We start from the raw sequence: 14,444 nt of genomic DNA, 5'->3' as shown, positions 1-14,444 counted from the left end.
AAATTACGTGTATTTCAATGAAACAAGTAAAAAAAAAAATTAAAAATATAAATGACGTCATTTAACAACTGCGCATGTGTAGTAGCCCCTGACCTCATTGCGTCACTTCTCCTTCTTCATAAATTTCCTGAACGCCATATTGCAATCCGATAGCATTGCACAAATTTTTCATAGGGAACTGTATTGGCCAAGAATTTCACATTTATCCCAGTAGCCCACATTTAACATAACCATGGACGAATTTGACCCCACTTTCGCTTCTTCTGAGCAACCAATACAGAGCGGCGCACCATTCGATAATGATGATTTTGTTCAACTAGACACACCGAAAGGAGAGGCCGTTACCTCGTCGAGGCTTGATGATGAGGCTGCAGAAGAAGATCTGTACACAGGCGCTCCTCTGCAAAGTTCCGAAGCGGAGCCCTCTGTTCCTACAGCAAATTTATTAGGAGGTGGATTTGAAGATCAAGAACCAATTTCTTCTACGACTGACCTTATTAACGAGGAGCCCGAATGTTTAATCCCAGATACAAATGTTACCGAACCCGTAGAAGATACGGGTTTCTCGTTAACAGACCCGCCAGAAGAAACCAAAGAGCCTGCCAAAACAGGTAATGTATTACTAATAATCGAAGTGTGACTGCAGTGTAACTCTGTTGGGAGGCAGGAAATATCGATCGGTCTTGTATATTACATTGTATGTAAATTAAAACTATCATCGGTATAATGCGGAATGCCATTCTTGACAAAATTTCATCATTCAATCCATGTGACAATGACATGTGTTTCAATAAACTGGTTAAAACATTGTCTGGCGTATCATTTAATGCACTGCATCCATTACAATGAACAACGCGATTGTTTTTTTAGAAATTATATGGTTGATGCAGATTTTGCTTTACCAGATTTTCATGCGAAACATGAAGTAATCTGAAAAAAAGATATCACTCTGAATGACTCAGTGATTGAATGAAATTTATCATGTACTCGTCATGCACTGGTCATGAACCCTTGTAAACAATAGGTGTGGATACTGCGGAACGATGGTAATGTTGTACGTCATTACATATGCAAATTAGAACTGTTGATTTCAGTAAAATTGACCCTAATCTAGGTTCTTTTTATATTTTTTTAATTCTAGGAGGCATATTCGATGGATTGCAAAAAATGGACACCAGAGGTAATGTCATTAAAACATTCATATAAAATACTCTTATTGATAGATATGTTCTGCCTTTTGTGCATGCAAACTGGGTATTTATTTAGCAAGGTCATAGGAAGTGCATCATTGGTGTTGGTGCTAAGTTATATTGGGCATTGGGATATCTATCAGTATTTAGCAGAAAGGAGTCTATCAAATATCTGTATTATTCATTTTGTAATTAAAAATGGGAACATTTTTTTATTACGTTATCATTCACCACTTAATTTCAGCTGCAGTTGGTTAATTTAATCCTTTATGATGCTCCACTTGTTCAGCCTCTTCCCAGACACACTTTCACACACCATTTTTTATGCTAATGACCCTGATTACAGTCTCAGTGCTTTCATTTCCTCAACCCATTATGATGCAAAACATTATTTATTATACAATTTTTTTTTTGACTAAAATAAAAATATGTATCAAATAAAGGACTCTGACCTTTGCACTATTTTGAGTAATCCTTTTTTTGACCTAACAGTTTTGCATATTACTCATAAATATGGTCTTTGTGCTAGGAGTTCTACTCACAGACAAAGGAATGACTATTTGGTGGTATGTTGATTAAATCAAACAGAGGCTGGTGATAAAGTCCTGCTAAGTGTCTGTTGGTAGTTTTCATTTTTTGTGTTTGAATATCTTTGTAGTCAAGGCACATTAGGAATGTGCTTAATTTAGTAATATATCATTGTTATCCTGTGGCAGATTGTCTTTCTTTTTTCAAATAAGCCTTTATTCATGAAGCATTGTTAGGCAAATTAGCCTATTTACATCAAAAGTCGGGATGTAGATTTCTAATTTGAGTCTGGGAAATTTTTATCCCATTCAGCTGAAATTCAATACTGTTTAAATATTTGTTACATGTCCCTTGCACTTGTGCTAAAATAATGAAGAAAGAAATTGTCAGCTTGTGGCTGAAAATTCAGATTACCTTTAAGGAGCCCCTGAGATGCATTGAGTTCATGAATAACAATAGGTAAATGGGACAGGTAACTCGTCAGTGTGCATATATAAAATGATACATACATTATCATGTTATTTACTAGCGACTGACTGCGGATACTATAATCAAGGCCAGGGCTGTTCAAGGTGAAATCTCTCACCTGAGATGATATCCTGATACGCTCCAGTTTCAGTGCTTTTTAGTGTTAGATATTCTAGAACTGTTTTCATATTATCAGAGATGCAGGAAGCCAGTGACTTTGATGGTAAAATTACAGAGGACACTGTTGAGGAGTGTGTTGGGGATGAAGCAGTGGTGACTAGTAATAGCTGTAGTCAACACAAAGGTAATAGTGAAAAAAAAATGCATCTTCGAATGGCTTGCTTGCTTCAAAGCTGTTTTTTAATTTACAAAAAAATGTCAGATTTAGAAAATTTTGACTACTGTTTTTCCATCCCCTTCCTAAAAGCTTTTTGTGATTTTCGTGTTTAGCATGCGTGTATGCCAAAATTGATTTTGTGGTTGTTGTTTTTTTGCGTAAGCAAGCAGCCATATTTATTATGTATGTAAGTAGGACTAGCTAGTGAGCAAGACACTGCGGATGGACGAACAAATAGGAAATGAATTTTGCATTCAACGTGCTGTGAATTTTTGTTTTGTGAGATAACTTCTCTGGCATTTTAATCACTTGAGTTGTCACAGAATGAAATAATTAATATTGTTAGTCATACATAATTAATTTTGTTTAATTATATGCATGCTATAGTCGTATTTTAAGTTAATTGTTGAATTTTCCTGCTTTCACTTGAATGTTGATTAATGTTTTTAGTTCAACCGAGGCAGACAGCGGGTGTGACTCGACTGCTCAATGTACCTTCTATAGCACAATTACTTGTAATTTAAAGTTAGCTTGGATATCTTAGCATGATCATTGTAATACATGCATCCAATTTCGCACGTTCTGGTTATGATTTGCATTTAGCTACTGTAAATAAAAATGTGGTTACAATTTAATCTGAGTTTTGAGCTACCAGTGAAATAGACGATGACTGCTTGTCCTATGTTTCACCTCAGATTTAGGTAGAGTGTGCACGTTTTTTAGTGGCATAATGTAGGGTTGCCTGATTCTCCAATATTAAATTTGACAACAAAATTTAGATAACTTAAAAGTCATGCAAATGTTAAATTGTTGCTTGTCCCCTTGTTTTTACACTACAGTGAAAAGTATGGGAGGGATTGTTTCAGTGTCTGTAGTTTCTTTTGTACAAAGGCTTTAGCATGTTAGCATGACCTTTATGACCTCTGTTTGGCAGACATGTGGTTGGCCACGGTTCAAAAATAGCAGACGAACCCATCTGGGATTAATGTTGATGAACTAATGGATGGAATAAACATGATGCGCTGGTCTTTGCCAACGCGCATACAGAATATAAAATATCGCGCATTTGCTAAGAATAGAATTCATAACTAGCCGTGTTCGCGAGGTGATCACCACACTTTATAAAACCGACTTGCTCCCATAACCATGTATGGTATTCCCATCTACTTTCCTTTCGAGATCCATGCAATTATGTCAGCTGTCATGCAAGTCAAAGACTCCGGTCGTCTTTTACAATCTGAGTGTCTTAGTAAAACTCCCCTCAAGCAAGGTAAGTGGATGATCGATTAATTTCAACGACCAGCCAAATATAATTTTGTTGATTCATTTCCTGGAATTTTCTGGCTGTACAAATATTAGGTTTCAAATTTGTCAGCTTAGTTACCCAGTTCTTTACTTTTAGGAAGAAGTAGTGAGTGCCTCCTCCCTATTTTGTGGTGTGGTATTTGGTTTTCTGTTTCTAACTGCAGTTTTTTTGTTTTTTTTGTATTGCATCATATTTTAAAAATCGCCTTCAGCCAGGAGGATGATAATTTTTCATCAAATTAGTGCATGTTTAATATGTTAGTCTGATTAGTCCCCTGTTGAACAGATTGCACCTGCTCCTAGTAAGGAGAGGAACAGCTGTGTTTCAACTGCAATCAAAAACTTATTCAGGTCTTTTAGTAATTAGACTATTTTTTTTCTTTTTATGTATTTTTGGTATAGTATATCATTTTGCCAGACTAATAACCCTCAGTCTTAGACATTTATATATTTCTTAATTAGCTTAAAGCAAATATATTATGATTATTCAAAATTTGAAAAATAAAAAGTTACAATATTTCAACTGAAATGCTGTTGACATACGAGTCATTACAGACAAAAAAAAGTAAAAACTGAAGAATTGTTTTTCTCTATACTTTGATATGCAAATTAATAACGTCAAAAGTGCGTGCATGCTGGCAATAGAATTCGCGTTTAGAGGATGTTGGCAAAAGACTCTTGCAGAATTTCGGCTGAATGGGTCCTAATGAAACGCGCAATCGTTCTTTTCGTGCTTGAAATAATTCGCAAATATTTTAACCTGTTACTTTAAATTGAAATGTGATGGTGTTCTGGAGTGCGATGATCGAAAACTGGACATGTTTGACATTAATTGGTTAATTATGTGTAGTCTTTGTGTAGGCAGTATTTGGTTGTTGTTCATTTCAGTTAATGTGGTATTTGTGATATTGATCAGTGTTGACAACTGTTAATAATTATTTAGTGAAATACAGTGTTTTTACACAGAAATATGGAAGCAAAATGTGTGTATAACACTGACAAATATCATTTATTCTCTCATACAAAGCTGTAATTGCCATTGTTGCTGAAAAAATGGCAAAATTTGTTGTGAAGCTTAATATAATATTTATTTGAATGAGAAATATGAAATGGTTCCTGCATATTCAAGTATAAGCAATTGTTTTTATTTGAAGTGGCACGTAGGTTGTTGTATATGTGCTGCATCAGAAATAGGTGTGTCTCTTGACAAGACATGGGAATACCTTGACCTGGGCCTCCTAGCTCACTGCTAATATCAGTAAAAAACATTAGCTATATTCTTACAATAGACAGTGACCTGGAAGCCCTTAGGACTTCCACTGAATTATTGTAATTCTGCAAAATTCATATTTGTAATTGTAGCTCAAGGTTTTTATTTCCTAGTGTTTAAAAATAACTTGTTAAAAATTTTCTTGGATTTAAGACATTCAGTGAAATCATCTTAAAGCATCTGTTGTTCCAGCTTTTGTAATTCAATTCAAGGGGTAGTGCCCATATCTAAGGAATTTCAATGTATTCAAATTATTAGCAAAAAAAAAAATGTTTAAATGATTTATTTTTCCCCCCAAGTTTCCCTGTCCCTGCCTTGATACATGGACATCTATGTTTTTTTTCATGATGCGTCTTCTGTCCACGTCTTCTATTGCCTGCCTTCCCTTTTGCATCAACTCTGCTCTTGTTATTCTTGTTCATTTCACTAGATAGTATCTTTTATAATTTACTAAACATGAATTTTATCTTCTAGGAAAGATCACATCACCATTCAATTCTTATTCTTTCGCAGTACTGTTATTATTAGCAATCAATATTTTAACATTGCCAGAGTTCATTTGCATGTATTTTGTTTATTGTTTTTCTCTGCATGCTCTCCCGGAATTTTAGACGATGGTTTGTGTTATTATTGTTATTTTAGTATTATTTATTTGTTAGAATTTATACTTTATTTATTATTTGTTTTCTCTCAAATCAAGATTCAATAACTAAAATTTTTGTCAGTATATGCTATCTTGCTGAACAAATTCTACTGAGTTCAAATACATTATTGAATACAATATTAAATTGGCAAGAGATTTGCAGTTGCTTTGTCTCATTCATATTTACACAAGTTGAGTTTATTATTTGAAGTGTTTGAATGAATATATATATAAAAAAATGATGTGTCACAAAATACTAATCTTCATAAAATATGCCTAAGTGGAGTTTGAATAATTCAGTTTCATTGTATAGAGATACAACTGTCAGGATCTCATTATCAATGAGTAATTGTTATATCGAGCGAGTTTTTAGACAAGGATGTTGGGATATAATCTTCAAAATCAATCACGTTATATACAATCATAATATCACCAATTAATGAAGGTTTGAAATTGTTATTAATGATAATCAGTGTATAGAAAGCGTATATTTTATGGACAATTAGATTACAAGTTGGATGTTTAAACTGGGATGCTAAACGGTGTGCATGAAATATCGCTCAAGCAATGCATCTTTATCAATATTGCAAGCAGTAGCATAGAGATGCATGACTTAATTTAATGTTTGCCATCATCAATTATGTATTCTTGTTTTTACCCACATTGCATTTCTGCAGGTAGGTGTTCGTTTTGTTGCGCACAATCCCTCGCCCTAATTCAATGATAATTCCCTGCTTTCTCGTTTCATTTTATTTTATAAAATTGTAATTATCATTTTTTTTTGTGTGTGTGTCATCTTATCTTTGTTCACAGTGGTTGAGTTGATCTATTGGCGTGATCCTAAAAAGAGTGGAATTGTGTTCGGCAGCTGTCTGTTCCTTCTATTGTCTCTCAGCTTCAACTCTCTCATTAGTGTAGTGGCGTACCTTTCTCTGGCCGTTCTCACCGTCACTATCAGTTTCCGTGTGTACAAGACAGTCCTACAGGCTGTGCAGAAGACCGGAGACTCCAACCCTTTCAAGTAAGTACCTCTGATGTAAATCAATTGAATCTTGATTAAAAAAAATTGGTCTGTGATTTCTGAGAAATGCAAGAAGGGGGTCGATGTACTGATTTGTAGTTGTACATGTGCAATCCACAGGAATGTTGGAGTGGAGAATTTTGAGTATTTTACTTTCAGTGAAACAGAATTCCAAGTGATAGTGAATTCAAAATTCTTGAGTATTAATTTTAGAAGTTTATAAACACCAAGTGATAAGACCTGTTGAAAGTAAACTTGGCATACTGTAAAATCATTGAATTTCACTGACGTTTAATTTCACTATTTTGATGTTTTGAACATATTCACTGTGTTTTAATTTCACAAATATGTCAAGGAGTTTTATTATTTTACATGTTCATGCCGATATAATTTAGTGGATTTTATTTATTGGCAAAAATAGCGAAACCCAGTGAATAATTAATTTTTGGCGAGTGGTATGATAATTACTGAGCATGAGCAAGGTTATATGTATGCCAATTTCCCCGGAAGAGGTCTATTAAATATCCAAGCATACTGTTCATAAACTCATAACATGCTCAAAGGTGAATTGCACCATAAAAAGCTAATGTTTCAGTGTCTTTCCTGGATTGTACTACTACAGTCAAACCTGTCTATAAAGGACAGTCAGTGGACTGAGCCAAACTGTCCTTTTATAGACAGGTGGTCTTTATATGGAGGTGGCCTAATTTATTCATTCAATCATGAATATTAATTAGGGCGGGAATTTTAAGGGAGATCATAAGCTAAACATAAAAACAAACCTACACATTGTACAATGAACAGGTCTTGTTTAATAAAAGTCACTCATTTTCATCTGGATAATTACACAGCTTTACTTTTTTACTACAAATTATATCATGTAAATTCACTGAAACCAAGTGATTCATTGGTGTATTTAATGCATAAGAACGATTGTCAACGATCGGCCGCATTGGCGTTTCAGCTCAGACTTTCACACTCTCGCCATGCAGTCTTATTCCCCAGTCTCTTACACATATTTCATCGCAGGCGGTAATCAGTCCCATCATTAGTATTGTCGATTGTACACTATGACAAAATGTACAGGCAACGTTGCCATGTTTGAAAAAACAGGCATTAAAAATGAAGAAGCATTGGTAATAAACAAAATTTACCAAACTCATAACGATTGCTCCAACTGTCGGTGTTGAATCAGAAAGTCAAACAAACCGGAAATGAAACACTATCATCGTACACGCAATATTACAGTTATTTGTTGCAAGCATCGACGTGTCAAAACTGCCCAAACAAAACAAATTTTCTCGATTGCGAATTATTGATATTACCGTATATAAAAAAAAGATCAAAATAGAAAACATCTTTCGTTGAGAATAACCCCGAGATGACCCCTCAGTAACAATACGTTTTTCCCATGCGCTAGCTTCATTAGCATAATTTATAACTATCAACAACAAACAACATGGCGGCCAAAATAGGTCGGATTTTGCAATCCCGCGATAAAAACGAAATAAACGAATGTTTTATTATTTTGTTTGGATATTTCATGTCGACAAGGTAAATAAAACATCTCTCATTTAATAAAGCTGGTTAATTTTTCTTGTTTTCGAGACTGGGGGAATTTGCATTTCATGTGCGAGAAGTGCTGCTGGCCGGCTGGAAATCGATAGTAAAGTACCGATCGGAAACAAGCTAGTTTTTCATTTCAAACTTTGAATGAAACTGTTTTAATTTGTTGTTACAATCTTTCCAGTCTCCAGACGTTACAATTCAGATGATATTCAACTTTTTTAGCTCCGCTGTCGACTTTGTCGAGCGGAGCTTATCATATGAGTGAGTGTCCGGTGTCGTCAGTGTCAATGTTTTACTTTTCCGACTTCTTGTTGAAAACCGCAAGTTCAATTGCTTTGATATTACATATATAGGTACTACATGTGGACCTCTCTCAGATTTGTTAATTTTGTAATGATATCTTTAATTTTCTAATTTTGGTGAATATTTTTGTCATTTTTGGTAAAAAGTGATATTTTCGACTTCTTGTTGAAAACCGCAAGTCCAATTGCTTTGATATATTATACATATAGGTACTACATGTGGACCTCTCTCAGATTTTTTCATTTTCTAATATCTTCTGTTCTTTAATTGCCATGTGCATTGCTAACAGCGAAGCTATCTCAGCCGACAGGCTGCTTGTTTTATTTTTTCGCAACTTCACAAACCAAGTTGCGATGGTCACTCCTATCAGCCCTAAAGATTGCGTACTCGGTAATCTTAACGTAACACATGGCCACTTTCCTGTTAGCGATTCCCAAGTAGCTATTCTATTTTTGCTGAGACTGTCCGATGGAAATGTTGGTGGTCGTTATACAAAGGTTAAAGTGTGAATTGGTCTACAATAGGGTGGTTGTTGGTCGCGTTGGACAGGTGGTCGCTATATCCAGTGTCTTTAACGTGTAAACTGCGAAGGGACTGTACTAAGGTGGTCGCTATGAGCAGGTGGTCGTTAACACAGGTTTGACTGTACTACTAACGCAATGGGTTATGCACTTACGGTACCTGATAGGGTTATAATTCTGACGTAATACTTTGATTTGCAATTATGTATTCACTTTGTACGCTAAGAAACATAAAATGTGTACTTGTTTCACTGGGGGTTGTCGTACAAAATTAAATAATCACACATGAAAAGATGGAATGAAACCTACAATGTGTCATGTATATGAAAGATTGTGGAGATAATAAGTAACTCAGAAAATCAGAGGCATAAAGATGTAATGTTACTAGGAAGGATAGACAGTGGTTAGTTTTTTCTTCAAATACTAATACTAATATTAGTTTTATCAGATTCTCGCTTGTGTTTACTTATTCTTATCCTTCATGATTACTATGAACAATGCGTACTGTTGTCTTCTCCATTCAGTTAGATATTTAAGCCAGTTTATTCAGTTTGGTAACCATCGATCTTAAAGTAGATTTTACCCAACTGCAAAATAACAAAAAATTAAAACCCAGTGACTAATTAATTCATTTTTATCACCACCATTGTGTCGTGTAAATCTAGTGCTTTAGGAACCTTACCATGTTTCTACTTTGCTTTAATTGTAGACCTTTCTTGGATGTTGATGTTGAACTGCCAAGAGATAAAGTTGACAAGGTAGTCGACAATGCCGTTGAGAAGCTCAACTGTCTCCAAGTTGAGTTACGCCGTCTTTTCCTGGTTGAAGATCTAGTGGATTCTATCAAGGTGAGCGTCAATGTGTTTTTTTTCCCAAACCATACAAGTGATGCAGTTTCCATATATCTGTCACTTTCATGAAGTACCAGTGAAAATTGGAGGTTACTGTATTTGCTCCAATAGAAACGCATATAAATCTGAATCACATTTGTTGTATACTAAAAACATTAAAATATTACTCATTTTGACAATAGTCACACCTCTGTGATTTACGCAAGTGTAATGCCTACTAATAGAGCAGCTACAGTATTGTGAACCTGTTAAATGACATTACTTTCCCTAAAGCCATGTGCAACTTTGGATGACTGACTTAAAGCCAACCAAATGCCTGAACCATTTGACAATTAGATCAGAGCATAAACTAAAAACAATTTTTTTTTTTTTTAATCTTTTAGTTTGCCGTTATGTTGTGGCTGATGACCTACATCGGAGCATGGTTCAACGGTTTAACGTTACTTATCCTGGGTGAGTACCCATTGTGTGTAAACAGTATGCTGTACTATGCTGTTACAGGGAAGAGGCGCGTCTTTCCTTTGGAAGCATGTGTTTATCCCCTTGAACATACGGTAGTGCTGGTGGGCGATATAGAGGTTACCAGCGTCCATCTTCACAAAGTCGTAACTAAAAAAAAACTCAACATTGATCAGCATCAGCACTAGCACTTGCAATTTGTACAGTCAGGGGAGACAACTGTCGCCTGGCACAAAAAAAAAAACAATTTAAAAAAAAAAAATCATTGATAAATTTGATGTTAATTGCATGCTCATTTGCATAGATTAAGAATGGTGAAAATGTACTCAATTTTGTTTTCAAATTCAACACATCTTGAAACTTCTGGTTAAGATAACATGGACATTTGCATACGTTACTAAATTATTATAATAAATTATTGTTCATAATTTTAATTCAACACTTGTCATCTTGGAATGCTTGTATGAAAGATGGTCTTACAGTTCTGGTGGATTGATGTGCATATATTAAGAGTGATGAAAACTTTGTACTTGTTCTTCTCAAAATGTAATTCAACACTTACCATCTTGAAACTTGGTAGGTAGGTGGGGGGGGGGTCATACTATTTTGGTGAAAACAAGATTTGTAAATTGCATTAAATCAGTTGAATTGATTTGATAACTTTTTAACCTATGGTAGCCCCTACCAACTCCCTATTCTTATGCGTGTTACTGTAGCTGGTATACCGTAATCCTCCAATTGAAACAGAAACACGCTCTTTGTAAACAATGAGGGATGTGCCATCAGTGATGGCCTTTATTCTGTTACATGTACAAGTTGTGGAAAACGAGTGAAAAGGGCTTGATATTGTATCCAACTGTGGATATCAAATTTTAAAATATATTGTAGTACCGTAAAATCTGTATTTACAAGATCTGCATCTTTAATAAGTAGTTGCAACTACCTTTTAAAACTATTGAGACATAAATTCACTATTTCTCTTGTATGTGTAGATTCTCTAATAAAAGCCACTCCCCTCTGTTGCATCGTATCATTTTACTAGAAGTTGCTGCTAATACAGATTTTACAGTAATGTGCATTGCACACTGAAAACTAGTAGTGTATTACATGTATATATAATCAAGTCTCAATTCTTGTTTAATTAATTTTCAGGTTTCATCGGTCTCTTCACCATTCCCAAAGTATACGAGTTGCATCAGGTAAGACAGGCTACTAGTTACCGTATTTCATATGCTGAATTGACAGACACTGTCTGTATCGCCTTAGCAGAAAGGCATGGTATGTTTCTTTGTTTAGAGATAAAAGGTTGGCAATAATGATTGCCAATTTAGTGTCTGTGGCCGAGATTATGAGGATATCTGCAAAGTGTGTTTGTCACATGTGTATAATTATTGTGTTCAGTATCCAACGTCTGGCATTTCTCCCTACAGGAAAAGATTGATAACTACATTGACCTTGTTAACCAACAAGTCAAGGAGATCATGAACAAGTAAGTTAATTCCTTGGGAAATTCCTGTGCATATTGTTTGATGGATGACTGAGTCCTACTGCAAGACCCTGGAATAACCCCGATACAGACACATCAGAATTCAAGCTGATATTTGTGAGGTTGTTTTTTTTTGATTTTTGAAAAATGGAGTACCAATTTTAATATTGCAGAGATCAATGTTAATGACTTGTGTTCTATGTGAGGTTTAGGTTGTTTAATATTCATAAGAATATTTACATAACACAAGACCTGGTGGATGGTGCCCATATTAATTTAACTGTCTTCAGCTTGTAAGGTTTCTTTATGTTTTTGCTAATGCACTCCATGGTGCAGAGCTTTTATTCCAATTTTATTCCAATTGACAATTGTATTAATTATTTTTTGTTTTGTTTTTGATAGGGTTCAAGCCAAAGTACCTTGGTTAAAGAAGAAAACTGCATAAAACATCAATTGATATATGTATTAGTTTTAGTGTCTAAATGTTTGTTGCACTTCTGCCATTAATTATACAGTGGGGGTTGGGGGGATGGCTCTGAATATAGGATATTCTCTATCGCATAACTAGTTAGAAGATATTATAAAGATAGCAACAGCAAATTAATCTAGGTAGAATATTTCCCGCCCCCAAAGACATCAAGATTCACTATTACAGTATAGTTTATTTAATCCTAAATGGCAGTCTCTCACTTCATGTCGTTTGGAGCACTGTCATGAGACGCTTTCTATCTCATAACAATTCGTGTTGTGTACTGTAACATCCGACGCGTTTTTTTGACAATGTAGTTTCTATTTCCCCAGCGTGCGTGGGCAGTTGTAACAAAAAACAGCTCGCCTAAACATGTCTGGGGATTGGTTTGTAATACTTCTGTACAAAAAAAATATAAAATAAAATGTTGTTTTTGATTGATCAATGTATTTAAACTGATTGATATTGGATGTGATGTTTTTTTTGATGTACTTTTATGCCATGTGGAAGTTCTGAACCAGATTACCGTAACATGAATATATTATTAAAATAAAATAAAAACATTGAGTGAAACTTTTTTTTTTTTTTTGCCATTATCAAACTTAGATAGTATTCAAATTTACAGTCGTTTTGTGGCATTATTTTTCTTTGGGTCAAATGAAAAGCTTTATTTTGAATTTCAGCTGGCTAGTTTTGTTTACCAGAGTTTTAAAGCCATCAATTTTTTGCCACGTGTAGTGTAATCAGTACTTAGATTCTTAATGTAGTTGCATTTACTTCCGACTTGGACTCTGCGTTTGGGATAATTCTGTCCACATCGTTAACATAAATGTGGGTTATACATGTATATATCTTGTGCTTTGATATTTGACTGTGCCTTCATTCTTGTGTCGTTTCCTCAGTCTTCATAAGTAAGTCATTGTTTCAATCATGCATATAATAGCAGTACCCACTATTTTTTTTTTTTTTTTTACAAGAACTTTTTTGGACCACACACTCACTTGAGTTGTATAATAAAGCAATTATAATTTATATTCTAAAAATATGACATTTGTTTTCTTGCTTCGCACTGTATGTCAGAACCTATACCTTTTTTCTAATTCAAAAAAAAGATTATTTTGTAGATGTAATTTGATGCAAATTTATCAATCTTTTATTCTAGATTTTTTTTTTTTTGAGTTGGATGTCTGCGTTATTTTTGTTTTCCTGTTGATCACAAGCCGATGTGTACTTAGATTTTCAGTTTTTATTGTGGCTTTGTTTAATAATTGGGCGACTTCATTATCATGTTTTCACAAGAGTTTATTTGTTTATACCTAAAATATTCATCATCATCAGATATCATCAAGTATCATTGTAACTGTTCTATTATAATATCATCCAATAAACTTGTAGAATCTCGTATAAATGTTTTCAGATGTCAGTGTTTTTTTGAATATCTGTCACTAGTGATTGCTTTACTGGTATTTTTAACCAATCTGTTATCTGAAAAATTCGGGTTGCAGGGAATTTTCCAAAGTCATTTGAAGCAAAGGCAATATGTATTCACATCCATTTGTTTGATCACTGCTTTTTTCGACAAATTTATTTGTAAAGTACAAGAATGCTGATGGTAGTTGACATCCCGTATAGGGTTGAGGTTCTAGTAAATATCTGGACGTTTACTATCGTTTGCATCTTTGTAGCCATACTTCAACTATCAGTGGACTGTTAGAACAATAGCAACAATCCAAAAAGTAGTATTACCTAAGTAAATTGCTTACCAATCTTGAACAGATTTTAATGGTGCAAGGTGTTGCAGTGGAAACGTATTGTCACATTCAGGAAAAAATCAGACAAGGCAAAAAACAAATTGTTCACCCCCCCCCCCAACGCTCAATGATTTCTAATGTGAGACCCCTTATCAGATTTAAATTACATTTACTGAGTAACCATGGTGAATAGGTGACCTTAAATCAGACAGCAAACCAGAAATCTATCAATCAAATTTGATTCATGTAATATTTTTGTAATAGTATTATAAA

At 34.4% G+C, this 14,444-nt stretch overlaps 1 protein-coding gene across 3 annotated transcripts; it reads left to right on the top strand.

Moving 5' to 3' along the window:
- Positions 1 to 111: 111 nt before the first annotated feature.
- Positions 112 to 13,828, top strand: LOC100313718 (reticulon-like protein). 3 transcript variants are annotated; one of them, XM_006816499.2, is made up of 9 exons: positions 112 to 611; positions 1,142 to 1,180; positions 2,383 to 2,490; positions 6,555 to 6,762; positions 9,865 to 10,003; positions 10,390 to 10,459; positions 11,618 to 11,664; positions 11,896 to 11,954; positions 12,354 to 12,869. In XM_006816499.2, the coding sequence occupies exons 1-9, from the start codon at positions 233 to 235 to the stop codon at positions 12,394 to 12,396; spliced, it is 1,092 nt and encodes a 363-aa protein (XP_006816562.1). In that variant the 5' UTR covers positions 112 to 232; the 3' UTR covers positions 12,397 to 12,869.
- Positions 13,829 to 14,444: the final 616 nt, after the last annotated feature.

The sequence above is a fragment of the Saccoglossus kowalevskii genome, chromosome 2 (assembly GCF_978046115.1).
Source record: "Saccoglossus kowalevskii chromosome 2, keSacKowa6.1, whole genome shotgun sequence".
In the NCBI taxonomy this organism is placed as follows: domain Eukaryota; kingdom Metazoa; phylum Hemichordata; class Enteropneusta; family Harrimaniidae; genus Saccoglossus; species Saccoglossus kowalevskii.
Note: the sequence above shows the minus strand (reverse complement) of the source record. Positions and strands in the feature narration are given on the sequence as shown.